General features: G+C 43.2%; 1 protein-coding gene across 14 annotated transcripts in view; it reads left to right on the forward strand.

Moving 5' to 3' along the window:
- The window catches only part of LOC135552441 (ubiquitin-associated protein 2-like), an 87144-nt gene that overhangs the window by 37079 nt on the left and 22242 nt on the right, over window positions 1-27823 (forward strand). For 11 of the 14 annotated variants that reach the window (XM_064984055.1, XM_064984063.1, XM_064984053.1 and 8 more), the window contains 10 exons: window positions 4390-4452; window positions 4570-4622; window positions 5015-5100; window positions 7144-7327; window positions 15232-15424; window positions 15679-15971; window positions 16208-16380; window positions 16573-16681; window positions 16901-16937; window positions 18294-18492. In XM_064984055.1, the coding sequence (XP_064840127.1) occupies window positions 4390-4452; window positions 4570-4622; window positions 5015-5100; window positions 7144-7327; window positions 15232-15424; window positions 15679-15971; window positions 16208-16380; window positions 16573-16681; window positions 16901-16937; window positions 18294-18492 (1390 nt within the window). The remainder of the gene's footprint in view (window positions 1-4389; window positions 4453-4569; window positions 4623-5014; window positions 5101-7143; window positions 7328-15231; window positions 15425-15678; window positions 15972-16207; window positions 16381-16572; window positions 16682-16900; window positions 16938-18293; window positions 18493-27823) is intronic. The other 3 variants (XM_064984057.1, XM_064984058.1, XM_064984066.1) reach the window with 1 other exon arrangement.

Below are 27823 nucleotides of genomic sequence, written 5' to 3' on the forward strand. Positions count from 1 at the left end.
ACGAGGACAATCTCACTTTGTAGACTTTTGAGTAAATTAGACCAACTTGTATACCTGTGCGCAGCCCCCCAAAAATGTATTAACACTTCACTCATTGCACACAGGTCTCCTGCCAGGCAGCGTTTCTGCACAGGGGGTGATTATATAGGATTTATATTTCTTTGTGCATGAAGCAGCTATGAAACAAAAGCAGAAATAGTTCTGCAGAATTTTTCTAGCTTGAACATAACAATATTCAACAACTGAGACATGAACTGAACAAATTCCACAGACATGTGACTGGAATGGAACAGAAATTGAATAATGTGTCCCTGAACAAAGGGGGGGGGGGGGGTCAAAATAAAAAATAACAGTCAGTTTCTGGTGTGGCCACCAGCTACAATAATAACCTCTTGCAGCTCCCCCCCTACTTTGTGCAATTTCCGCCTGAAGACATACCCAAATCTAACAGCCTGTAGCTCAGGCACAGAACCAAGGGATATACATATTCTTGGTACCATTTCAAAGAAAACACTCTGAAGTTTGTGGAAAAGTTAATTGAATGTAGGAGAATAACACACAATAGATCTGGTTTAGATAAAACAATGCATTTTTAAAATATATTGTATCTTTAAAATGAACAAGATAAAACAAACATTCAGATAGGATGATGGGGACAATTTCAGTGAAAAATATAAGAGGGCAACACTTGTGCAACGTTTCAGAATGATAACTTCTAAAATGAGTGTGCTTACATGACATTTATCATGAAGTCACCCAGGTGTCCCACATGGTGTCCCACATGTACCCAAGTGGCCAAATTGGTGAAGGAATACATTTTGTAACATAACTATATACAAAATACCAAAATGGTATTCTAACACACCCCCCATCAAAGAATTAAGAAGAAAAAAATGGAAAAAAAATAATTATTGATAAAAAAAATATTTTTTATTTATTTTATATTTACAAAATAACATTACACACTTTCAATATTTGGAAGACCCTCAGTCAAATATCAAATCAAATCAATTTATATAGCCCCAGCCTAAAACCCCAAACAGCAAGTAATGCAGAAGCACGGTGGCTAGGAAAAACTCCCTAGAAAGGCAAAAACCTAGGAAGAAACCTAGAGGAACCAGGCTATGAGGGGTGGCCAGTCCTCTTCTGGCTGTGCCGGGTGGAGATCACAGTGGTTGTAGAGGGTGCAACAGGACAGCACCTCAAGAGTAAAAATGAACAGTTTAGGGTTCCATAGCCGAAGGCAGAATAGTTGAAACTGGAACAGCGGCAAGGCCAGGTGGACTGGGGACAGCAAGGAGTCGTCATGCCAGGTAGTCCTGACGCATGGTCCTAGGGCTCAGGTCCTCAGAGAGAGAGAATGAGAGAATTAGAGAGAGCATACCTAAATTCACACAGGACACCGGATAAGACTCCCATTCGGAGTTAGTGTCACTGTGAAAGAAAATGTTCAGTTAGAATAGTTTCACATATGAACCCTGTATCAACAGGTATAATAAACAGATATATATGAAGGTTGAAAGTTAATATATTATTATTACCTGCTAGATCTACTGTCTCTTTTATATTATGACAGACCAGCTAGATCTGTCTTTATTATATTACAACAGACCAGCTGCATCTACTGTCTCCATTTCACTTTGGCCATTGATGTGGTCCTGCCCTCTCAACAGCCTCAAATAGGCTATTTCATGTGGGTTGGGGTGGGGCGGCAGACACGCATCTCACATTTCATGACATTGCATGTTTATATATTGCTTCTAAATTTAAAAAAAAAATCACATTTTATATTATTAATTTCAAACAAGGCATTAGCATGATAAGAACTTACCAGTCCAAAACGATGTCCTCTCCCGTTCAAAATATATTCCTCCACAATCGCTAAATGAAGCGTCCTTCAACAATCTCTCTCACCTTCCCAATCAATTTATTCTAAAATTGTGTGTAAATCTGTATATTTAGATTTAGCTTTCCCTGACTTAGTCGCCATAATGATTTGATATATAAACAGCTGAATCTGCGCATTCACCAAACACTGCAGTGAGTAATATGTGTAGCTTCTTCCGGTATGAAACTTCTATAGCGAATGACTCACTTTACGCTGAAGCTTACTACATGGGTTGGTTGGTCTTGCAACACATAAACATGGCGTATTGCCTTTTAGCTCAGCTCATTGGCTATCTACCCAGCTAGATTTCAAGACAATCAGTGGTCATTGGGTTAAAAGACAGTCAATCAACGAAACAGTGGGCAAATCATTGGTGCACAATGATGTCATGACTTGTTGTCTTCAAATCGGTTTCTTTCAGTCAATATGTCCCGCGAAATGGCCCATCACGTTTGATTGTGTTACAAACAAACCAGTTGATTGCAGTGAAACCAAACATGACTGGAAAAGTCACGTTCTGTGTGGGTTATTTACCTGGAATGTGTCGTCAAAAATGGAATGAGACGGAATTCACGACACAAGCGGTTCACAAAATGTTTTGTGTTAGGCTATAAAAACGGATTTTATCAAACAAAAGATCATTCATTGTGTAACAATGAGCATTGGAAATGCAAACAGAGAAGATCGTCAAAGGTAAACGATTTATTTTAATGTAGTTTGATTATGTTACGCCTGTGCTGTTTAAAATTGTATTTTTTTTATGGGGCTCTATGCTCAGATAATCGCATTGTATCCTTTCGCAGTAAATCCTTTTTTAAATCTGACAACGCAGTTGGATTAGCAAGATTCTAGGCTTTCGATACATGTGAGACACTTGTATTTTCATGAATGTTTAATATGACTATTTATGTAGCGATCACCGTATGTTGTGGAATTTCAGCCCGCTAGCGGGTTCCGTGCGCAGAGAGGTTAAGTACTGTAGTGCATCTCTTCCTCATGGACTGCACCAGCGTTGCCAGTTCTTGCTGTGAGATGTTACCCCACTTTTCCACCAAGGCACCTGCAAGTTCCTGGACATTTCTGGGGGGGAATGGCCCTAGCCCTCACCCTCTGATCCAACAGGTCCCAGACCTGCTCAATGGGATTTAGATCTGGGCTCTTTGCTGGCCATGGCAGAACACTGACATTCCTGTTTTACAGGAAATCACGCACAGAACGAGCAGTATGGCTGGTGGCATGGTCATGTCAGGATGAGCCTGCAAGAAGGGTACCACATGAGGAAGGAGGATGTCTTCCCTGTAACGCACAGCGTTGAGATTGAGCTTGTTGTCATTGCAGGCAGTCTGATGATGCTGTGACACACCACCCCAGACCATGATGGACCCTCCACCTCCAAATTGATACCGTTTGTTGCCATCCTGTACCTGTCCCCCAGGTGTGATGTTCGGATGTACCGATCTTGTGCAGGTGTTGTTACACGTGGTCTGCCACTGCGAGGACGGTCAGCTGTCCGTCCTGTCTCCTTGTAACGCTGTCTTAGGCGTCTCACAGTACGGACATTGCAATTTATTGCCCTGGACACATCTGCAGTCCTCATGCCTCCTTGCAGCATGCCTAAGGCACGTTCACGCAGTTGAGCAGGGACCCTGTGCATCTTTCTTTTGGTGTTTTTCATAGTTTCACAGTTGAAAGGCCTCTTAGTGTCCTAAGTTTTCATTACTGTGACCTTAATTGCCTACCGTCTGTAAGCTGTTAGTGTCTTCACGACTGTTCCAAATGTGCATGTTCCTTAATTGTTTATTGAACAAGCATGGGAAACAGTGTTTAAACACTTTACAATGAAGATCTGTGAAGTTATTTGGATTTTTACGAATTATCTTTTGAAAGACAGGGTCTTGAAAAAAGATCAGTTTCTTTTTTTGCTGATTTTAGTTCCCCGTTGCTCCTAACTAATGCTGTTTGAAATGTACCAATTAAGATTAGAATTTTGATAAATGTTTGCATAGGCTCTTGTTATAACGGAATAGTCTGACATGTTATTTTCAGCTCAGATTTACTCAAGAGGCACAGGCCTACAACGCAGTGTAGGTATTATAACAAATGTATGTATTCATTTGGATTCAGCGCAACCCGAGGTCTCAGTTCAACTGGACCAACCGGTATGAACATGTGTACAGTTACACCTTTGTGTAAAAAATTACACAATGTTTTTATAAAATATTTAATCAGTTTTCCTCAAATAAAGGGCATGAGGAGGTAGTCTTTGCAAGAAAGAGGGAATCTGATTTCATTGCTCCTCAACTCACGGCTCAGACACGTCATTCAGGATAAATGGAGTTAGCCAGGTTAGTTCTGAAGGATTTGTTGCTATGGAAATTTGCCTGGCTAAAATGTGAGCTACTTTCGTGTTACCGGTTATCCCTAGTTGAACTGAGAGATGACCAAAGTTCTCGCTAACTCCTCAATCACAGGTCTCACCTCTCACTTCTCCTTTCTTGTAGGGATTGAGTACACAGCGGGAGGAGAGGGAACAAACTACCAACCCAAATTTGACTCTGTCCCTAGTAAGATTGAAACACCACCTGAGGCCCTAAACATCGCATCTCATTTTCTGTTTGATGCCTGTTGGTTTGAAACCTAGTACTCAGTACAGTTTGTTTCTTTCTTTTATATTCCAATAGGTGCCTGGAGGAGTGCAACAGAAGAGTGGGGCACTGAGGACTGGAATGAGGACGTGAGTACCTTTTTTACTATGCCTATTTATTGATTTGGTGGTATGCCTATTTGTATGCCTTGATGTACTGTCCATATTTTGGCAGATCCTCTTTTGACCAGTTAAAAAAAAAATATATATATATATCACCAAAATCACATTTTATGGACGTTCTGCATATGTACCCGGATGTTCAAATAAGCCTGAACACTAAACTTGGTGTTGCTTATGCCCAAATAGCTACAGATCTAACAGAGGGTCTCTGGTGTTATATAGGGAACACTCTGATTGAAATACTCCAGCCATCTGCTTTATTCTTCTGTTTGTAGTTTTAGGTTAATGCATTTAGTTATGGCTTGATCCCTTTAATGCTGATACATTTATCTGAATCATTTCTCTGTCGTTCTCTCTAGCTGTCAGAGACCAAGATCTTCACGGCCTCCAGTGTGGCCTCCATGCCACTCCCCCGGGAGAATGTCACCATCACTGCAGGACAGCGGTGGGCAGGCCTGATGCGGCATGCAGACACACAAACAGCTAGTCAATCTACAGTCATGCTATCACACATAATACAGTTGAAGTTTACATACACTTATGTTGGTGTCAGTAAAATTTGTTTTTCAACCACTCCACAAATTTCTTGTTAACAAACTATAGTTTTGGCAAGTCGGTTAAGACATCTACTTTGTGCATGACACAAGTAATTTTTCCAACAATTGTTTACAGACAGATTATTTCACTTATAATTCACTGTATCACAATTCCAGTGGGTCAAAAGTTTACATACACTAAGTTGACTGCCTTTAAACAGCTTAGAACATTTCAGAAAATGATGTCGTGGCTTTAGAAGCTTCTGATAGGCTATTTGGCATAATTTGAGACAATTGGAGGTGTACCTGTGGATGTATTTCAAGGCCTACCTTCAAACTCAGCGCCTCTTTTCTTGACATCATGGGAAAATCAAAAGAAATCAGCCAAGACCTCAGAAAAAAAATTGTAGACTTCCACAAGTCTAGTTCATCCTTGGGAGCAATTTCCAAACGTGTCAAGGTACCACGTTCATCTGTACAAACAATAGTACGCAAGTATAAACAGTATGGGACCAGGCTGCCATCATACCGCTCAGGAAGGAGACGCGTTCTGTCTCCCAGAGATGAACGTACATTGGTGTGAAAAGTGCAAATCAATCACAGAACAACAGCAAAGGACCTTGTGAAGATGCTGGAGGAAACAGGTACAAAAGTGTCTATATTCACAGTAAAACGAGTCCTATATCGACATAAGCTGAAAAACCGCTGAGCAAGGAAGAAGCCACTGCTCATAAACTGCCATAAAAGAAACAGAGTACGGTTTGCAACTGCACATGGGGACAAAGAAATAGAAATAAAGAAATGTCCTCTAGTCTGATAAAACAAAAATAGAACTGTTTGGCCATAATGACCATTTTTATGTTTGGAGGAAAAAGGGGGAGACTTGCAAGCCGAAGAACATCATCCCAACCGTGAAGCACGACTGGTGCACTTCACAAAATAGATGGCTTCATGAGGGAGGAAAATTCTGTGGATATATTGAAGTAACATCTCAAGACATCAGTTATAGCTTGGTCACAAATGGGTCTTCCAAATGGACAATGACCCCAAGCATACTTCCAAAGTTGTGGCAAAAAGGCTTAGGGACAACAAAGTCAAGGTATTGGAGCTGCCATCACAAAGCCCTGACCTCAAGCCTATAGAAAATTTGTGGGCAGAACTGAAAAAGCGTATGTGAGCAAGGAGGCCTAGGAACCTGGCTCAGTTACACCAGCTCTGTCAGGAGGAATGGGCTAAAATTCACCCAACTTATTGTGGGAAGCTTGTGGAAGGCTACTCGCAATGTTTGATCCAAGTTAAACAATTTTAAGGCAATGCTACCAAATACTAATTGAGTGTATGTAAACTTCTGACCCACTGGGAATGTGATGAAAGAAATTATTCTCTACTATTATTCTGACATTTCACATTCTTAAAATAAAGTGGTGATCCTAACTGACCTAAGACAGGGAATTCTTACTAGGATTTAATGTCAGGAATTGTTAAAAAACTGAGTTTAAATGTATTTGGCTCAGATTTATTTGGCTGAACTCCTCACCCACTCACTGAAAGCCATGCATTTTTGTTATAAGGGTGTGTATCTTGTCTCATGTCCATTTAAACAATTCATCTTCAACATCGCCAAACTGCAGTCTAATCATATGGCCAAAGTTACTGAGAAAATCCATTTTTGTAATTCAAGCACTTCTTGTGTTATGCCTATGATTTTCAGCTCTGTATCTGGTTTCATCAACCCCAAAATGTACTATCATACATACAATTGGTTAGCTAACACGAATCAGAACAACATCTGTTGCACAGACCCTGTAATAGGTTAGCATTCTGTCCAGGGGGTGTACTTGTACATCAAGCTGACTCGCACTACAGAAGCAAGAGATTAACTACTGCCCTATGGGCCATTCTGGCTTGAACAAGGCTAATTACTAACGATTTCTGACCTATGTCCCCTGCAGGATTGACCTGGCTGTGCTGCTGGGGAAGACTCCCCCATCCTCCTCAGAGGCAGAGGCCCTGGGCCCCATGAAAGCCATCCAGCCCCCCTCTCTCCCCCAGTCACTGGTTTTCAGCAACTCCAAGCAGGGTGTGCCACTGTCACAACCCCCCTCCAGCAGCACCTCTTACAACCAGCACAGCGTGGTGAGCCCACAGGACACACAACAGCTTCTTCTCAATTCTAAATTTTTACTGACTATACTTAAAGTGGAACTGACCGTGTTTTAACTACTTTGTCCAACAATATCAAATTCAGTTTATTCTACCAAACCAACTTGAGGTTCTAAAAATATGTTCTATTTGACTCAACATTCCAGGATGTACAGTAAGGCATTGTTGGCAGAATAGATGGCTGCAGTTCAGTGTATGATTAATATCATTCTCCAATACATTTCTTTGTAGTCCAGAGAATATTGCTATCCGGTTGTAAATCACAGTTGGCCTGGTACATTGTTTGCTGCCTTCATTCAGGATGCGCTGTTTGTTTCAATGACTCAATATTCTTGCCAAAAACTGACAGATGTAACTAAGCCTGGGAATGTCAATTAGGGCTGGTGGGTATACTGTATTTGACAATATACCGGTATTGATGCACAAACTGGTTTGTTTACCTTCTATAATGGTATTTGAATGTTTGGTTTGCTAAATGTGATATGCTGTGTGTAATGTCTATTTTTATAGTTTACTCCACTTGAGTCCTCTCTCTTTCTCCATGCCGCTTTCCACACAGACCTAGACCCTTTTCACTTTGCTTCTTAATATAAATCCACTAGCGTTCTATAATTACACTATTAGTTTGTGTTTCTTACATCTGCAAATGGTTTGTGTTTGATAGTTTGTCTTAGCAAGATGGGCCTAAATCGCGTTAGCTGCTAATTGCTAGCCGACTGGCTATCTAGCTAGCTAATAAATGTACTGAGTCAGAGCAAATGCAACTAGCTATACAGCCTGATAATTGGTGTAGACACAATCGGCATGTTTGTGCAACAGTATCTTCTAAATCAAAGAGGAATATGCATTGCATGAATGTTAGCTACAGAGATGGCCGCCTCGCTTCGCGTTCCTAGGAAACTATGCAGTTTTTTGTTTTTTTACGTGTTATTTCTTACATTAATACCCCAGGTCATCTTAGGTATCATTACATACAGCCGAGAAGAACTACTGTATATAAGATCAGCGTCAACTCACCATCAGTACGACCAAGAATATGTTTTTCTCCGACGCGGATCCTGTGTTCTGCCTTACAAACAGGACAACGGAATGGATCGCATGCAGCGACCCAAAAAAACGACTCCGAAAAAGAGGGAAACGAGGCGGTCTTCTGGTCAGACTACGGAGACGGGCACATCGTGCCCCACTTCCTAGCATTCTTCTTGCCAATGTCCAGTCTCTTGACAACAAGGTTGATGAAATCCGAGCAAGGGTAGCATTCCAGAGGGACATCAGAGACTGTAACGTTCTGTGCTTCACGGAAACATGGCTCACTGGAGAGACGCTATCCGAAGCGGTGCAGCCAACGGGTTTCTCCACGCATCGCGCCGACAGAAACAAACACCTTTCTGGTAAGAAGAGGGGTGGGGGTGTATGCCTTATGGCTAACGAGGCATGGTGCGATGAAAGAAACATACAGGAACTCAAATCCTTCTGTTCACCTGATTTTAGAATTCCTCACAATCAAATGTAGACCGCATTATCTACCAAGAGAATTCTCTTCGATTATAATCACAGCCGTATATATCCCCCCCCAAGCAGACACATCGATGGCTCTGAACGAACTTTATTTAACTCTTTGCAAACTGGAAACCATTTATCAGAAGACTGCATTCATTGTTGCTGGGGATTTTAACAAGGCTAATCTGAAAACAAGACTCCCTAAATTTTATCAGCATATCGATTGCGAAACCAGGGGCGGAAAAACCTTGGATCACTGTTACTCTAACTTCCGCGACGCATATAAGGCCCTGCCCCGCCCCCCTTTTGGAAAAGCTGACCACGACTCCATTTTGCTGATACCTGCCTACAGACAAAAGCTAAAAAAAGAATCTCCCACGCTGAGGTCTGTCCAACGCTGGTCCGACCAAGCTGACTCCACACTCCAAGACTGCTTCCATCACGTGGACTGGGACATGTTTCGTATAGCGTCAGATTACAACATTCACGAATACGCTGATTCGGTGTGCGAGTTCATTAGAACGTGCGTTGAAGATGTCGTTCCCATAGCAACGATTAAAACATTCCCTAACCAGAAACCGTGGATTGATGGCAGCATTCGCGTGAAACTGAAAGCGTGAACCTCTGCTTTCAATCAGGGCAAGGTGTCTGGTAACATGACTGAATACAAACAGTGCAGCTATTCCCTCCGTAAGGCTATCAAACAAGCTAAGCGTCAGTACAGAGACAAAGTAGAATCTCAATTCAACGGCTCAGACACAAGAGGCATGTGGCAGGGTCTACAGTCAATCAGACTACAGGAAGAAATCCAGCCCAGTCACGGACCAGGATGTCTTGCTCCCAGGCAGACTAAATAACTTTTTTGCCCGCTTTGAGGACAATACAGTGCCACTGACACGGCCTGCAACGGAAACATGCGGTCTCTCCTTCACTGCAGCCGAGGTGAGTAAAACATTTAAACGTGTTAACCCTCGCAAGGCTGCAGGCCCAGACGGCATCCCCAGCCGCGCCCTCAGAGCATGTGCAGACCAGCTGGCTGGTGTGTGTACGGACATATTCAATCAATCCCTATACCAGTCTGCTGTTCCCACATGCTTCAAGAGGGCCACCATTGTTCCTCCACCCTACCTGACACCCTAGACCCACTCCAATTTGCTTACCGCTCAAATAGGTCCACAGACGATGCAATCTCAACCACACTGCACACTGCCCTAACCCATCTGGACAAGAGGATGTGTGAGAATGTGAGAATGCTGTTCATCGACTACAGCTCGGCATTCAACACCATAGTACCCTCCTTGGCTCGTCATCAAGCTCGAGACCCTGGGTCTCGACCCCGCCCTGTGCAACTGGGTACTGGACTTCCTGACGGGCCACCCCCAGGTGGTGAGGGTAGGTAACAACATCTCCTCCCCGCTGATCCTCAACACTGGGGCCCCACAAGGGTGCGTTCTGAGCCCTCTCCTGTACTCCCTGTTCACCCACGACTGCGTGGCCACGCACGCCTCCAACTCAATCATCAAGTTTGCGGACGACACAACAGTGGTAGGCTTGATTACCAACAACGACGAGACGGCCTACAGGGAGGAGGTGAGGGCCCTCGGAGTGTGGTGTCAGGAAAATAACCTCACACTCAACGTCAACAAAACTAAGGAGATGATTGTGAACTTCAGGAAACAGCAGAGGGAACACCCCCCTATCCACATCGATGGAACAGTAGTGGAGAGAGTAGCAAGTTTTAAGTTCCTCGGCATACACATCACAGACAAACTGAATTGGTCCACTCACACAGACAGCATCGTGAAGAAGGCGCAGCAGCGCCTCTTCAACCTCAGGAGGCTGAAGAAATTCGGCTTGTCACCAAAAGCACTCACAAACTTCTATAGATGCACAATCGAGAGCATCCTGGCGGGCTGTATCACCGCCTGGTACGGCAACTGCTCCGCCCTCAACCGTAAGGCTCTCCAGAGGGTAGTGAGGTCTGCACAACGCATCACCGGGGGCAAACTACCTGCCCTCCAGGACACCTACACCACCCGATGTTACAGGAAGGCCATAAAGATCATCAAGGACATCAACCACCCGAGCCACTGCCTGTTCACCCCGCTATCATCCAGAAGGCGAGGTCAGTACAGGTGCATCAATGCTGGGACCGAGAGACTGAAAAACAGCTTCTATCTCTTGGCCTTCAGACTGTTAAACAGCCACCACTAACATTGAGTGGCTGCTGCCAACACACTGACACTGACTCAACTCCAGCCACTTTAATAATGGGAATTGATGGGAAATGATGTCGACTGCATCCTTATGTAATACATGTATCACTAGCCACTTTAACGATGCCACTTTGTTTACATACTCATCTCATATGTATATACTGTACTCGATACCATCTACTGTATATTGCCTATGCTGCTCTGTACCATCACTCATTCATATATCCTTATGTACATATTCTTTATCCCCTTACACTGTGTATAAAACAGTAGATTAGGAATTGTTAGTTAGATTACTTGTTGGTTATTACTGCATTGTCGGAACTAGAAGCACAAGCATTTCGCTACACTCGCATTATCATCTGCTAACCATGTGTATGTGACAAATAAAATTTGATTTGATTTGAATAGCTAAGAGAACATTCAATGTAGCCAAATAAGTGCAGGAAATGCAGAGATTGATAATGCTGAAGATAATTGTTGGTTGAATTGAACAGTATAAAGCAATCAGAATAGAGAAAGACCCATTGAAATGACTTAATATTAATAAAACATAATATTGTCTTGTTTTTTTATACCTGATATATTTTAGCCATATCGCCCAGCCCTAATGTTAATACAATCAAACTAGCAAGGGCAATGATCACAAGTCAGTCATAATGTAGCTAATAGGCTAGCATATATATTTATGGAGCAAGCTAAAAATACAGAGCCTAACGATAGCTAGCTTCTAGGAGGATGTCATTGGAGCAGTTGGTGAGTGAGTGACTTTTTCCCCTCATAACATTTTTCACTGGCTACACAGCTAGAGATGCACGTGCAGCTAGGTTAGCTAGCCAGAAATGTGAATCACTATGCTGAACCTTGAACGACTGTTATCCAGTTAGCCAGAGTCCATTTGCGAATGCAAGATATGCTATCAACTCCGATTTCAGAGCACTCTCATCTGTGTGCCAGAGTGAAGAATAACAGATGAATTTACGAACGTGCAACACCTGCAGAATATGACTGGTGTCAGTAAACAAAGGCAAAATAAAAAGGTTATGGTTAGTCACGAACGCTCCAGATATCATGTAAACAGCCTAACCAGCTCTGCTATGGCAAGTAAAATGGTCAGAGTGAGGTGTTCTCTCATTTGTGTCCGGAAGTAACAAGCTAGCCAACTTTAGCCTGTTAGCTTGGGTTCTTGGTAGGGATGAGAATGCATTAGCAGGCAAGCTGCAGAAGGAAGAACAGGCTACTTACTATTTATTCCCCATTGTTTATTAGTGCAGTTGTGATGGCCCACTAGAGCAGAAAAAGTTTGAGGGTTTATCTAATGTTCCTTCGTTAGATTTTAGCTCATCTTCCTCTGGCTAGCATTAGTTGTTGATCTTGTTGGCCTGCCTTTTTATGGTTGTTTGATCAATAGGACTGTAAAGTTCCCAAATGTAAGGACTCCCATGGTATTTACATACAGTACCAGTCAAATGTTTGGACAACTACTCATTCAAGGGTTTTCTTTATTTTGACATATCTATGAATGAACACACATGGAATTATGTAGTAACCAAAAAAGTGTTATAAAATATATTTGGATTTGTTTATTTTTGACTCTTCAAAGTAAATCAACTTCACCTGGAATGCTTTTCCAACAGTCTTGAAGGAGTTCCCACATATGCAAAGCAGTTGTTGGCTACTTTTCTCTCACTCTGCAGTCCAACTCATCTCAATTGGGTTGAGGTCGGGCGATTGTGGAGGTCAGGTCATCTGAAGCAGCACTCCATCACTCTCCTTCTTGGTCAAATTGGCCTTACACAGCCTGGAGGTGTGTTGGGTCATTGTCCTGTTGAAAAACGAATTATATTCCCACTAAGTGCAGACCAGATGGGATGGTGTATCGCTGTAGAATGCTGTGGTAGCCATGCTGGTTAAGTGTGCCTTGAATTTTAAATAAATCACTGACCGTGTCACCAGCAAAGCGCCATCACACCTCCTCCATGCTTCACGGTGGGAACCACACATGCGGAGATCATCTGTTCACCAACTCTGCGTCTCATAAAGAAACGGCGGTTGGAACCAAAAATCCAAAATTTGGGCTCAGCAGACCAAAGGACAGATTTACACCGGTCTAATGACCATTGCTCGTGTTTCTTGGCCCTAGGAAGTCGCTTCTTCATATTTGTGTCCTTTTGTTTCTTTGCAGCAATTCGACTATGATGGCCTGATTCATGCGGTCTCCTCTCAACAGTTGATGCTGAGATGTCTGTTACTTGAAATCTGTGAAGCATTTATTTCGGCTGCAATCTGAGGTGCAGTTAATTGCTGATTTCTGAGGCTGGTAACTCTAATGAACTTATCCTCTGCAGCAAAGGTAATTCTGGGCCTTCCTTTCCTGTGGTGGTCCTCGAGAGAGCCAGTTTCATCATGGCGCTTGATGGTTTTTGCAACTGCACTTGAAGAAACGTTCTTGAAATTTGACTGACCATGTCTTAAAGTAATGATGGAATGTCGTTTCTCTTTGCTTATTTGAGCTGCCATAATATGGACTTGGGTCTTTTAACCAATAGGGCTATCATCTGTATACCACCCCTACCTCGTCACAACACAAATTATTAGCAAGTTACACCTGTTAATTGAAATGTGTTCCAGGTGACTACCTCATGAAGCTGGTTGAGCGAATTCCAAGTGTGTGCAAAGTTATCAAGGCAATAGGTGGCTACTTTGAAGAATCTCAGATATAAAATGGATTTTGATTTGTTGAACAATTTTTTTGGTTACTATATGATTACATATGTGTTATAGTTTCATAGTTTTTTTTATGTCTTCGATGTAGAAAATAAAGAAAAGCCCTTGAATGAATAGGTGTCCAAACTTTTGACTGGTACTATATTTGCAGAAATCTGTGTATTTGGTGGCTTTCGCAGAATGTTTCTAATCTAAAGTTGTGCTGTTGCAACTGCCTGTAAAGACACAGTCCCATTCAAAGTGAATGATGGCAGACCCATGTGGCAAATGGCTTGTTTTATAAAGGCCTACTGTAGCTCTGATTTGGCTATGGTGCACCGGTCTGCGTAGACTTGGGTCATGGACGAGACATGTTTTTATTAGGTTTTATTTACTGTAGTGACTATTGTCCAATCGCACGGCCGCTTTCCCACTCTATACTAATGTGAGGTCAGGGGCATCCTGTTTTCGTTGATCATCCTTGATGTTTCTACTTGATTGGTGTGCATGTCAGAGAAAACACCAAGCCATGAAGTCGAAGGAGATGTCCGTAGAAATTCGAGACAGGATTGCGTCAAGGCACAGATCTGGGGAAGGGTACCAAAACAACATTTCTGCAGAATTGAAGGTCCCCAATAACACAGTGGCCTCCATCATTCTTAAAGGGAAGAAGTATGGAACCACCAAGTCTCTTCCTAGAGCTGGCCGCATGGCCAAACTGAGCAATTGTGGGTGAAGGGCCTTGGTCACGGAGGTGACCGAGAAAGATGAATGGAGCAAATTACAGAGAGATCCTTAATAAAAACCTGCGTCAGAGCGCTCAGGACCTCATACTGGGGTGAAACTTCACTTTCCAACAGGACAACAACCCTAAGCACACAGCCAAGTCAATGCAGGATTCTCTACATGTCCTTGAGTGGCCCAGCCAGAGCCTGGACTTAGCTGTGCAGCGACGCTCCCCATCTACGTGTGCAGCGACGCTCCCCATCCAGCCTGATAGAGCTTGAGTGGATCTGCAGAGAAGAATGGGAGAAACTTCACAAATTTAGGTGTGCAAAGCTTGTAGTGTCATACCCAAGAAGACTCTAGGCTGTAATCGCTGCTAAAGGTGCTTCAACAATGTACTGAGTAAAGGGTCTATATACTTATTTAAATGTGCTATTTTCAGTAGATAAAAAAAATTAAAATACTTTTGCTATAATTTCTAAACATTTTTCTACGTCATGGAGTATTGTGTGTAGATTGAGGGGGGAAAAAACAATTTAAGTGGAAAATGTCAAGGTGTCTGACTACTTTCCAAATGCACTGTAAGAACAGATTTGAATAAGACTTACGGCAATGTTATTAAAATCCAGTCAGTTCCACTTTAAGTGTTCAAGCAATAAACTGTTCTATTCACACTCATTCCCTAAAACTTGCAGAATGTCAGTTCTTCCTCTTTTGTTCCCATTGCAGGTGAGCATGCTAAGCAAGGGCTTCGGTGAAGTAGGGGACCCTAAAGGAGGCAGCACAGGGACGACCAGCGGCTCCCAGTTCTTGGAGCAGTTTAAGACAGCCCAGGCCTTGGCTCAGCTGGCTGCCCAGCACTCCCAAACAGGACAGCCTTCCCCCTCTTGGGACACCAGCCCTGCAGCGCTGGGCCAGTATGGTAAGAGGACACTCAGGGAGATACCGGGACTATAGAGGCAGTTTGGATGGTTGTCAAGTAAAGTAGGGGGTGTATATAGAGGCTAGACTGACTTTGGTTTGCAGAGAGTTAGAAATGCCTACATGACTGGTATTTCTGTTTATGAAGAGGACGCATGTTAATTGCCTTATGCAAGGTTCAGATTCAGATATTTGTTTAAAGTTTATAGCCATCAGGTGGAGCCCCTACCTTCCTTTCTCTAATCACCCCCCCAGACATGAACGCCCAGCCGGAGCCTGCGGCCCATAGCCCCTTCACAAAGCTCCAGCCCTACCAATCCACCTCCGTGTTGGATGCCTTCCTCCCCCCTTCTGTCTCCTCCTCCCTGCTCCCACAGAGCACTCCCTCGTCCCTCATGGCGCCCCCCGTGTCCTCCCTCCCCAAAATGACGGTGCCCCCTGGGCAGCAGGTGTCCCCTAGCTCGCCGGATGCCCAGGGCTCCAGCCCCCTGCCATTGCAGCAGCACAAGCTCAAGCAGCAGAAGAAGAGGACCTCCATCACCACCAAGGTAACAGCTCAACACTGATACAAAGACGATGTAAAGAGAGTGAATGGCCGGTCATGCTGCGTCCAGCTTCTAATTATTTTCCTCACTAGCTCACTCGCAGCAAACAGTAAGCACAAATTCACTTTACTTTCAGCACTCTTTGCCTAACACCTATGTATCCCTACCTCTCCCTACTTTTTCATAACTTAATTTCCTTGCTTTCACTGACATCAACCATTTATTATATTTTATTCCAGATCCCAGCAACGCCGGTGGAGATGCCTGGCTCGGCAGACATCTCTGGGCTCAACCTGCAGTTTGGAGTGCTGCAGTTTGGCTCTGAACCCGTGCTCCAGGAGTACGACATCATCCCCGCCACCACCTCACCAGTCTGCCAGGTTCAGAACTGCCTCTACACAAGCCCCTGCAGGTGAGCACTCATCTCAGTCATACCAGACACAGCACAATGTGTAAGATGGGGTCTTGTACAACTATAACACCACAAACAGACCCATGTGAAGCATCTCTTGTCACTTGGCTCCACTTGAGTTTTGAGACTGGACTCCTCCTCCTTTTTCAAAGTAGACTTTGGCTATATATAATCACCCTGCTTTTCCTCCAGTGAGGCAACTCCCTCCCTGTCCAACCCCAGTCAGATGGACATGTATGACCAGAGGGCTCCTCAGGCCCGACGCTACCCCACCGTCTCCTCCCCGCAGAAAGACATTGAGGTAAGCCTCCATTCATTCATTGTGCCGTTCATATCGCTATGCCTCCTTGAGCTCCATTCCTCCACTCATATTGTGTTTATTCCTAGATAAATACAAAATAAATTGCTCTGTTCACTTTTCTTTGAACAGCTCCCTCTGTTACTGAATGGACTGTTGTTATGGAAATGTCTCCCCTATGTTACTGTACCTTAACAAGCCCACTTGAACTTGTTTTTTCAGAATGGATTCAGTTCAGTACATACGCAATCTGTAGAAGGTGAGTCATTTTAGTAGTTGTGTGGGTTTGCAGTGAAGGAAGTCTGAATATATGGGAGTTATGGCCGTCCTGGCAACTGTGTGAAGTGGTACTCCGCTACCATGCATTTCCTGGATGTAGGTTAAGTTAACCTCTTGCGACGAGCAATCCCGTATCTGGTATCCTATTAATAGCCTCAAGCTCATTACCATAACGCAATGTTAACTATTCATGAAACTATTCACTATTCATATATTTGCTCTCAAGCTTAGCCTTTTGCAACACTGTCATCTCAGATTTTCAAAATATGCTTTTGAACCATAGCTAAACAAGCATTTGTGTAAGAGTATTGATAGCTAGCATAGCATTAAGCCTAGAATTCAGCAGGCAACATTTTCACAAAAACAAGAAAAGAAAAAGCATTCAAATAAAATCATTTACCTTTGAAGAACTTCAGATGTTTTCAATGAGGAGACTCTGTTAGATAGCAAATGTTCAGTTTTTCAAAAAGTATTATTTGTGTAGGACAAATCGCTCCGTTTTGTTCATCACGGTTGGGTAAGAAAAACCCCCAGAAAATTAAGTCATTACAACGCAAACTTTTTTACAAATTAACTCCATAATATCGACAGAAGCATGGCAAACGTTGTTTAGAATCAATCCTCAAGGTGTTTTTCACATATCTATCGATGATAAATCATTCGTGGCAGTTGACTTTCTCCTCTGAAGAAAATGGAAACGCGCATGGAGCTGGAGATTATGCAATAATTTTGACGGAGGACAGCGGCCGGACACCTGGTAAAAGTTGTCTCTTAAGGTCAATCTTCCAATGATATGCCTACAAATACGGCACAATGCTGCAGACACCTTGGGGAAACGACAGAAAGTGCAGGCTCATTCCTGGCGCATTCACAGCCATATAAGGAGACATTGAAACACAGCGCATTCAAAATCTGGACCATTTCCTGTATGAAATTTCATCTTGGTTTCGCCTGTAGCATTAGTTCTCGGGCACTCACAGATAATATATTTGCAGTTATGGAAACGTCAGTGTTTTCTTTCCAAAGTTGTCAATTACATGCATAGTCGAGCATCTTTTCGTGACAAAATATCTTGTTTAAAACGGGAACGTTTTTTATCCAAAAATTAAGAGCGCCCCCTATCTCGAAGAAGTTAAGTACTCTTGAACCATGGCCTGTTAATTTGTGGTCCTCGGTTAGTATTTTATGGCTATTCATTCAAAGTAACCCTTAAAGAGGAAACCGCTTGGAATGGCAATCTCCCCAATCAGACAGTATGTGTATTGTAGAGCTTTTGTCGATCTGGGTTGGCACTAATTCCAGAATCCACCTCTCCCCCCATCTTGTCTCTGTTCAGTCTGCCCACCTGCAGCAGGATCTGCAGTGTCTGTGAAGTCAGCCTCTGATTCGGCCGCACCCGCGTCAGTCTCCATGGCTACACTAACGGACAGTGGCTCAGGGCCCGCCTCTTTGTTGACCACATCAAAGCAATCGTCACTCAGCGCTCTGGGGCACAATGAAGACCTGCCCCCGAATACCATGCCTCAGCACAGCAAGTAAGAGGGTACCCTGGATGGTTTGAACAAAGGGCTTGAGTGTCATTTTTATATAAATATATATTCTGTTTTTTCAGCTTTCATTTTTCAGAAATTTCTCATATACATTTCATGGCTTACAATATCAGATTACTTCACACAGTCATATATCTTTAGATGGGTCATGTACATTTATACATTTTTAGAAGGAAGTGCTTGGTCCCAGGGACCCAAAAGGGTGCACCATCCTCATACACCCAACCCCAATGAGCGGTTTGAGTCCGGAGGGCCAGCACCAGCTGAGGTATACGGACAGATATGGTTGCAGATTCTCAGCTGTACCAAGCCATCCACACAATGAGTGCAAATTACAACAACAAAAAACTTCAATCAGTCAAGCAATTTATAAGTCGAAAGGAGGGCCTGGCATTTGTAGGTCTCCCCCAGGTGGAATGAAATACATAATTTCCTTTTAAAGTATAATATATATATATATATTCTAGTTTTTAAAAGGTGAATTAAATACTGCACTCACTTTCCACTCAATAATGTGTCTCTTGGCAAGGATAGTAGAGAAAGCAATTGCAGCCTGCACTGCCAGGACAGCAGTAAACCAGTAGGTGGTAGACCGAAAGGTGCCACCAAATTTTATTTGTCACGTGCCGAGTACAACATTTGTAGACCTTACCGTGAAATGCTTACTTACTAGTCCATAAAGCAACAATGCAGTTTTAAGAAAAACAAGTTCAGAAAAATATTTACTATATAAATTGAAGTAAAAAAATTCAAGAGCAACAATAAAATAATGTGGCTATATACAGGGGGTACCGGGACTGCGTCAATGTGCGGGGGTACAGGTTTGTCAATGTAATTGAGGTAATATGTACATGTAGGTAGGGTTAAAGTGACTATGCATAGATAATAAACGGGACCTAGACTTGGCGCTCCAGTGCCACTTGCGCCAAGTCTGGTATAGAGGTCCTGGATGGCAGGAAGCTTGGCCCCAGTGATGTATTGGGCCGTATGCACTACCCTCTGTAGCGCCTTGCAGTCGGAGGCCGAGCAGTTGCCATACCAGGCGGTAATGCTCTCGATGGTAAAGCTGTAGAACTTTTTGAGGATCTGAGGACTCATGCCAAATATTTTCAGTCTCCAGAGGGGGAATGGGCGTTGTCGTGACCTCTTCACAACTGTCTTGGTGTGTTTGGACCATGATAGTTTGTTGGTGATGTAGACACCAAGGAACTTGAAGCTCTCAACCAGCTCCACTACAGCCCTGTCCATGGGAATGGGGTGTGCTCGGCCCTCCTTTTCCTGTAGTCCACGATCTTCTACTTTGTCTTGATCACGTTGAGGGAGAGGTTGTTGTCTTGGCACCAGTTCTCTGACCAGGTCTCTGACCTCCTCCCTATAGGCTGTCTCATCGTTGTCGGTGATCAGGCCTACCACTGTTGTGTCGTCGGCAAATTGAATGATGGTGTTGGAGTCGTGCTTGGACAGGGAGTACAGGAGGGGACTGAGCACGCACCCCTGAGTGTTTCCTGTGTTGAGGATCAGCATGGCAGATGTGTTGTTGTCTACTCTTACCACCTGGGGTAGCCTGTCAGGAAATACATGATCCAGTTGCAGAGGTAGGTGTTTAATCCCAGGTTCCTTAGCTTAGTGATGAGCTTTGAGAGCACTATGATGTTGAATGCTGAGCTGTAATCAATGAACAGCATTCTCACATAGGTGTTGCATTTCCCAGGTGCGAAAGGGCAGTGCGTTATCTGTGGATCTTTTGGGGTGGTATGCAAATTGGAGTGGGTCTAGGGATTGTGGGATGATGATGTTGATGTGAGCCATGACCGCACTTTCAAAGTGTTACGGGTCGGTAGTCATTTATGCAGGTTACCTTGGTGTTCTAGGTAAAGGTTGAAAGAACAGGTTGAAGCGGACAGGTTGAAAATGTCAGTGAAGACACTTGCCAGTTGGTCAGCCGATGCTCAGAGTCCTGGTAATCCGTCTGGCCCTGCGGCCTTGTGAATGTTGACCTCTTTAAAACAAACTTACTCACATCGGCAGTGGTCTGGAACAGCTGGTGCTTTCATGCATGCTTCAGTGTTGATTGCCTCGAAGTGCGGATAGGAAGTAATTTAGCTCGTCTGGTAGGCTTGTCACTGGGCTTCCCTTTGTAAGTCCCTAGTAGTTTGCATGACCTGCCACATCCGACGAGCATTGGAGCCGGTTTAGTAGGATTCAATCTTAGTCCTGTATTGATGCTTTGCCTGTTTGATGGTTCGTCTGAGGGTGTAGTAGGATTTCTTATAAGCGTCCAGGTTAGAGTCCAACTCCTTGAAAGCGGCAGCTCTACCTTTTAACTCGGTGCGGATGTTGCCTGTAATCCATGGCTTCTGGTTGGGGTATGTACGTACGGTCACTGTGGGGACAATGTCACCGATGCACTTACTGATGAAGCCTGTGACTGATGTGGTATATTCCTCAATGCCATCGGATGAGATCCGGAACCTAGTCCATTCTGTGCAAGCAAAACAGTCCTTCAGCATCTGACCGCTTTCATATCGAGTCAAGGAGGATTCCTGCTTATGGTCAGATTTGCCAAATGGATGGCGAGCTTTGTTATGCATCTCTGTGTGTGGAGTAAAGGTGGTCTAGAGTTTTTTTTATTGTTTTTTTATATATATATTTTTTCCCTCTCCCTCCCCCCTCTAGTTGCACATGTGACATGCTGGTAGAAATGAGGTAAAACAAATTTAAGTTTGCCAGCGTTAAAGTCCCCGACTACTAGGGGGAGTGCCTCCTCTGGATGAGCATTTTCTTGTCTGCTTATGGCTTTATACAGCTTGTTGAGTGCTTTTTTAGTGCCAGCATAAATGTGCAACTACGAAAAATATAAACTCTCTAGGTAAATAGTGTGGTCTACGGCTTATCATGAGGTACTCTACCTCAGGCGAGCATACAGACCACCACTCGTTGTTTTACCGGAGGCAGCTGTTCTGTCTTGCCGATGCAAGAAAAATCTGCCTACTGTATATTATCTGTGTCGTCATTCATCCACGACTCAGTGAAATGTAAGATATTTGTTTTTAATGTCCCGTTGGTAGGATAGTCTTGAACGGAGCTCATCCACTTTATTCTCCAAGGATTGCACGTTGGCCAACAGGCGGGTTAACCGCTCGCTGACGAATTCTCACAAATTCTCTCTCCATGTGAATGATGGTGATTTGGGCCTGGTCGGGTATCTGGTGTAAATCCTTCACGTCCGAATTTGTTCTTAACTGGCTTCCCTAGTTAATTTTATTTAACGCCTGTATACTTGGATATTGGCAGAGATAAGAGTGAATAAAGATGTTTCACCGGCTGATTCTTCAATTTGCACCTAAAAGGGTGCAAAAGGGTTGAATAGTTATGAGAGTCAAGCCAGTACATATATCATATTTATATTTGCAGACCAGTAGAACTGCATGTTGGATAATGCCAGACCACCTTGGTTTTTAGGCCTTTGAAGGAATATTTGATGTCCCCGAGTGGTTTTCTTATTCCAAATGAGAGGTAATGACATGATCTAGATTGTTATAGAACGATTTAGAAAAAAGTATTTATTCGTCCAGATAGAGGGGAAGAAGCAACCAGCGCTCAAAGTCAGGTTTAGTATTTTTTAATAACTTTGTAAAGTTTGCCTTCAGGAGGCCTTTAAAATGGCGATTAACTGGTGGACATTTCACATTTATGCAGGTTCAGCTTATACCCAGATATGTCCCCCAACAGTTTCAAGAGTATTCAAAACCATTGTTGCAAGATATAATGGGGGGGGGTGTATTGCCTTGTTGCAGAATTTGTGGAATTCAGTGCACACATTTTTCATTAAGTTTATATCGTATACCTTAGGGGCTTAAATATTTACCAGAACCACAGGAATATTATACAGCGTCTCTGAGACCACAGTAGATCAACCATTAATGTATTGAGAACCTGGGAAAGTGTAAAATGTGTATTATGATTGATCAGAATGGCTGTCCCACATGAAGCATGAACTGGTCATTTGGTTAGCCATATTTCTTGTAAAAAAAAAAGAAGCTATATTTGCCTTGAAGTTGTAAGTGTGCCCAAGACCCTGTTGCATTAACAAATTTCAAAATTCCTTTGACATTCCAACTCATACAGTTGAGCCCTAGGCCCCCCTTGCAAGCCTATTATCTTACTTTCGTGTACAACAAATGGCAAGTCATGTGTACAAACATTTAAAAGGAAAAATAGGGCTGTCCCCGACTTAAGGAATCTTGGTTGACCGAAGTTATCTACTATTTTGACCAATCAGTCTTTTTCCATATATAGTGCATTCAGAAAGAATTCAGACCCCTACACTTTTTTCACATTTTGTTACGTTACAGCTTTAATCTAAAATGGATTAAAACCCCCAAATTCCTTCATTAATCTACACACAATACCCAATAATGACCACGCAAAAACAGATGTTTAGACATTTTTACAACCCTTTGCTACGAGACTCAATATGTAGTCATCCTTGAGTTGTTTCAACAACTTGATTGGAGTCCACCTGTGGTACATTCAATTGATTGGACATGATTTGGAAAGGCACACATCTGTATATAAGGTCCCACAGTTGACAGTTATGTCTGGGGGAAAAAAACAAGCCATGAGGTCAAAGAAATTGTCAGTTGAGCTCCAAGACATGATTGTGTCGAGGCACAGATCAAGTGAAAGGTACCAAAAAAATTCTGCAGCATTGAAGGTCCCCAAGAACAGTGTCTTCCATCATTCTTAAATGGATTAAGTTTAGAACCACCAAGACTCTTTCCAGAGCTGGCTGCCCAGCTAAACTGAGCAATCGGGGGAGAAAGGGCCTCTGTCAGGGAAGTGACCATGTACCCGATGGTCACTCTGACAGAGCTCTAGAGTTTCTCTGTGGAGATGGGAGAACTTTCCGGGAGAACTTTCCAGAAGGCCAACCATCTCTGCAGCTCTCCATCAATCAGGCCTTTATTGTAGTGGCCAGACGGAACCCATTTCTCAGTAAAAGGCACATGAAAGCCTGCTCGGAGTTTGCCAGAAGGCACCTAAAGGTCTCTGACCATGAGACAAGATTCTCTGGTCTGATGAAACCAAGATTGAACTATTTGGCCGGAATTCCAAGCGCCACGTCTGGAGGAAACCTGGTACGGAAAGTATTCAGACCCCTTGACTTTTTCCACATTCTGTTACGTTATGCTGTTGGGGATCTTTTTCAGCGGCAGGGACTGGTTTACTTGTCAGGGTCGAGGGAAAGATGAATGGAGAAAAGTACAGAGAGATCCTTGATGAAAACCTGCTCCAGAGCGCTCAGGACCTTAGACTGGGGTGAAGGTTCACCTTCCAACAGGACAACAACCATAAGCACACAGCCAAGACAATGCTGGAGTGGTTTCGGGACAAGTCTCTGAATGTCCTTGAGTGGCCCAGCCAAAGCCTGGACGTGAACCCGATCGAACATCTCTGGAGAGACCTGAAAAAAGCTGTGCAGTGGCATTCCCAATCCAACCTGACAGAGCTTGATAGGATCTGCGAAGAAGAATGGGAGAAACTCTCAAAATACAGTTATGCCAAGCTTCTAGCGTCATACCCAAGAAGACTCAAGGATGTAATTGCTGCCAAAGGTGCTTCAACAAAGTACTGAGTAAAGTGTTTTTACTTTATTTTTATAAATTTGCAACAATTTCTAAACCTGTTTTTGCTTTGTCATTATGGGGTATTGTGTGGAGATTAAGAGAACACATCTATTTTATCCATTTTAGAATAAGGCTGTAACGTAACAGAATGTGGAAAAAGTCTAGGGGTCTGAAGACTTTCCGAATGCACTGTAGACACACCCTATGTGTTTAAATAAAATCAACTACAGTGGGGAGAACAAGTATTTGATACACTGACGATTTTGCAGGTTTTCCTACTTACAAAGCATGTAGAGGTCTGTAATTTTTTATCATAGGTACACTTCAACTGTGAGAGACGGAATCTAAAACAAAAATCCAACTAAGGAGTGGCTCCGTAAGAAGCATCTCAAGGTCCTGGAGTGGCCTAGCCAGTCTCCAGACCTGAACCCAATAGATAATCTTAGGAGGGAGCTGAAAGTCCGTATTGCCCAGCGACAGCCCCGAAACCTGAAGGATCTGGAGAAGGTCTGCATGGAATGGGCCAAAATCACTGCTGCAGTGTGTGCAAACCTAGTCAAGAACTACAGGAAACATATGATCTCTGTAATTGCAAACAAAGGTTTCTGTAACAAATATTAAGTTCTGCTTTTCTGATGTATCAAATACTTATGTCATGCATTAAAATGCACATTAATTACTTAAAAATCGTACAATGTGATTTTCTGGAATTTTGTTTTAGATTCCGTCTCTCACAGTTGAAGTGTACCTATGATAAAAAATTACAGACCTCTACATGCTTTGTAAGTAGGAAAACATGCAAAATCGGCAGTGTGTCAAATACTTGTTCTCCCCACTGTATGTAATTGAGGGTATCCGAGATCTAGATAACCAACCAGAAAAAAATAAACCTGATCCAACTATTCTCCTACCGCTCCAGCTGGCTTTCGCAGACTCTTACCTGGCAACTTCAGGAGAGTAATGGCAAAGGCTACATGAGGAGTCGGCAACCCTTCCCATGTGGAATGCAAATTTATCTTACCATTTATACCAATCTGCATGCCAGTTCTGGTTTTCATCTGCACATTTTTGTGAAACAATTTAATTTATAGGCATCTCAAAATCATTGTCATGTGGTTAATCAAAATTCTATAAAAATGAAAATGATTACAAACCTATGAAGTAACTTCTATTGCCATTGCCTACTATATTAAAAAAAAAAAGTTCACCTGAAAGCCAACAAATAAAAACATTGTAGCCTGGAGGTAGAAAATACCTTGATTTTAAAAATAAATATCTTACATATCACATGGCCTGTCCGCAACGAATTTGAAACATTGTATAAACTTTTAACTTTGGTCCAGCCTGAAGCTTGCTAGCAAACTTGCAACATTGTAAAAAATATTCTGGGCCCTCAGTTTTCCACCCCCATGAGCTCGGGACAGACACAGCTGTAGGTTATTTGCGCAAGGGATAAGAAGCAGTGCTTGCCTTTGGCAGGAGCTCACCGGAGCAGAGTACCGGCACCTCAAATGTTCTACTGCTCGATCTCCTCCTGTTCCTCTTAAATAATATTAGCTCAAAAGTATTGTGGAGCTCCTCCACCTAAATATAAACAGTACCAGCCCAAAATGAGAACCGGAACCTATTTCAGTCTAGTCAAGCACTGATAAGCACTATTTTATGACGTTTCCATTGGATCAGAGTATGACATTTTTTCCCTTTCACGTTGCTGTTTGATGTGAAGAAAACATTTCTTTGAAAAGCTCCACAGGTCATTTAGTGGTGGTGTGTTAAGTCAATCAGAAATACTATCAGATCCCCAAATGGGCACATTTTGTATGCCTACATTTGTGCCCAGGCCAGGTAGCCTATAGGCCTACTTCTATGCATACGCGTCTTTACTCAACATTGACAGGAGAGCTCCAAACAAAAGAAAATTACTAAATTGACAAAACTCGTAAATGGAATGAAATAAACCAAAACGTGTTACTCAATTGTAGCACAAGTTGTGCACACTGCAAACAATGTGTCCACTCTGAAAATGAGAACATTAAGACTGGAATGATAATATTGAATGCATTAAAAGCTTGATTTGGCCACTGCATGCCTAGAGGCTCGGCAATTGCGTCACACCCTCGGCATGGAGCCTCTGACTGCCTCAGCAATTAATTAGTTCACTGAGATGTATGTGTGTGTATATATAAACTCAGCAAAAACAGAAACGTCCCCTTTTCAGGATCCTGTCTTTCATAGAATTTGTAAAAATCCAAATAACTAAACAGATCTTCATTGTAAAGGGTTTAAACACTGTTTCCCATGCTTGTTCAATGAACCGTAAACAATTCATGAACATGCACCTGTGGAACGGTTAAGACACTAACATTTTACACGTTAGGCAATTAAGTTTACAGTTATGAAAACTTAGGACACTAAAGAGGCCTTTCAACCGACTTTGAACACCAAAAGAAAGATGCCCAGGGTCCCTGCTCAACTGCGTGAACGTGCCTTATGCATGCTGCAAGGAAGCATGAGGATGTGGGCAGGGCAATAAATTGCAATGTCCGTAATGTGAGACGCCTAAGACAGCGCTACAAGGAGACAGGACGGACAGCTGATCGTCCTCGCAGTGGCAGACCACGTGTAACAACACCTGCACAGGATCGGTACATCCGAACATCACACGTGCGGGATAGGTACAGGATGGCAACAACTGCCTGAGTTATACCAGGAACGCACAATCCCTCTATCAGTGCTCAGACTGTCCGCAATAGGCTGAAAGAAGCTGGACTGAGGGCTTGTTGGACCAGACAGGACTGGCAAAAAGTCTCTTCGCTGTTGAGTCGCGGTTTTGTCTCACCAGGGGTGATGGTCGGATTTGTGTTTATTGTCGAAGGATTTAGCGTTACACCGAGGCCTGTACTCTGGAGTGGGATCGATTTGGAGGTGGAGGGTCCATCATGGTCTGGGGCTGAATGTCACGGCATCATCAGACTGCGCTTGCTGTCATTGCAGGCAATCTCAATGCTGAGCATGAAATGGAAGACATCCTTCTCCCTCATGTGGTACCCTTCCTGCACGCTCATCCTGACATGACCCTCTAGCATGACAATGCCACCACACACAGATCCGAGCAGTATGGCTGATTTCCTGCAAGACAGGAATGTCAGTGTTATGCCATGGCCAGCGAAGAGCCCGGATCTCAATTCCATTGAGCACGTCTGGGACCTGTTGGATCGGAGGATGAGGCCAATCCCCCTCCAGAAATGTCCTTGAACTTGCAGGTGCCTTGGTGGAAGAGTGAGGTAACATCTCACAGCAAGATCGGGCAAATCTGGTGCAGTCCATGAGGAGGAGATGCACTGCAGTAATTAATGCAGCTGGTGGCCACCAGATATGGACTTTTGATTTTGACCCCCCCCCCCCCCTTTGTTCAGGGACACATTATTCCATTTATGTTAGTCACTGTATGTCTGTGGAACTGTTAAGTTTGCTGAAAATAAACTCAGTTGACAGTGAGGACATTTCTTTTTTTTGCTGAGTTTATATACACACAAACAAATCAAAATATATTTGAGATTCTTCAAAGTAGCCACCCTTTGCCTTGATGACAGATTTTCACACTCTTGGCATTCTATCAACCAGCTTCACCTGGAATGCTTTTCCAAGAGTCTTGAAGGATTTCCCACATATGCTGAGCTGTTGGC

The sequence above is a fragment of the Oncorhynchus masou genome, chromosome 13, assembly GCF_036934945.1.
Source record: "Oncorhynchus masou masou isolate Uvic2021 chromosome 13, UVic_Omas_1.1, whole genome shotgun sequence".
NCBI lineage: Eukaryota > Metazoa > Chordata > Actinopteri > Salmoniformes > Salmonidae > Oncorhynchus > Oncorhynchus masou.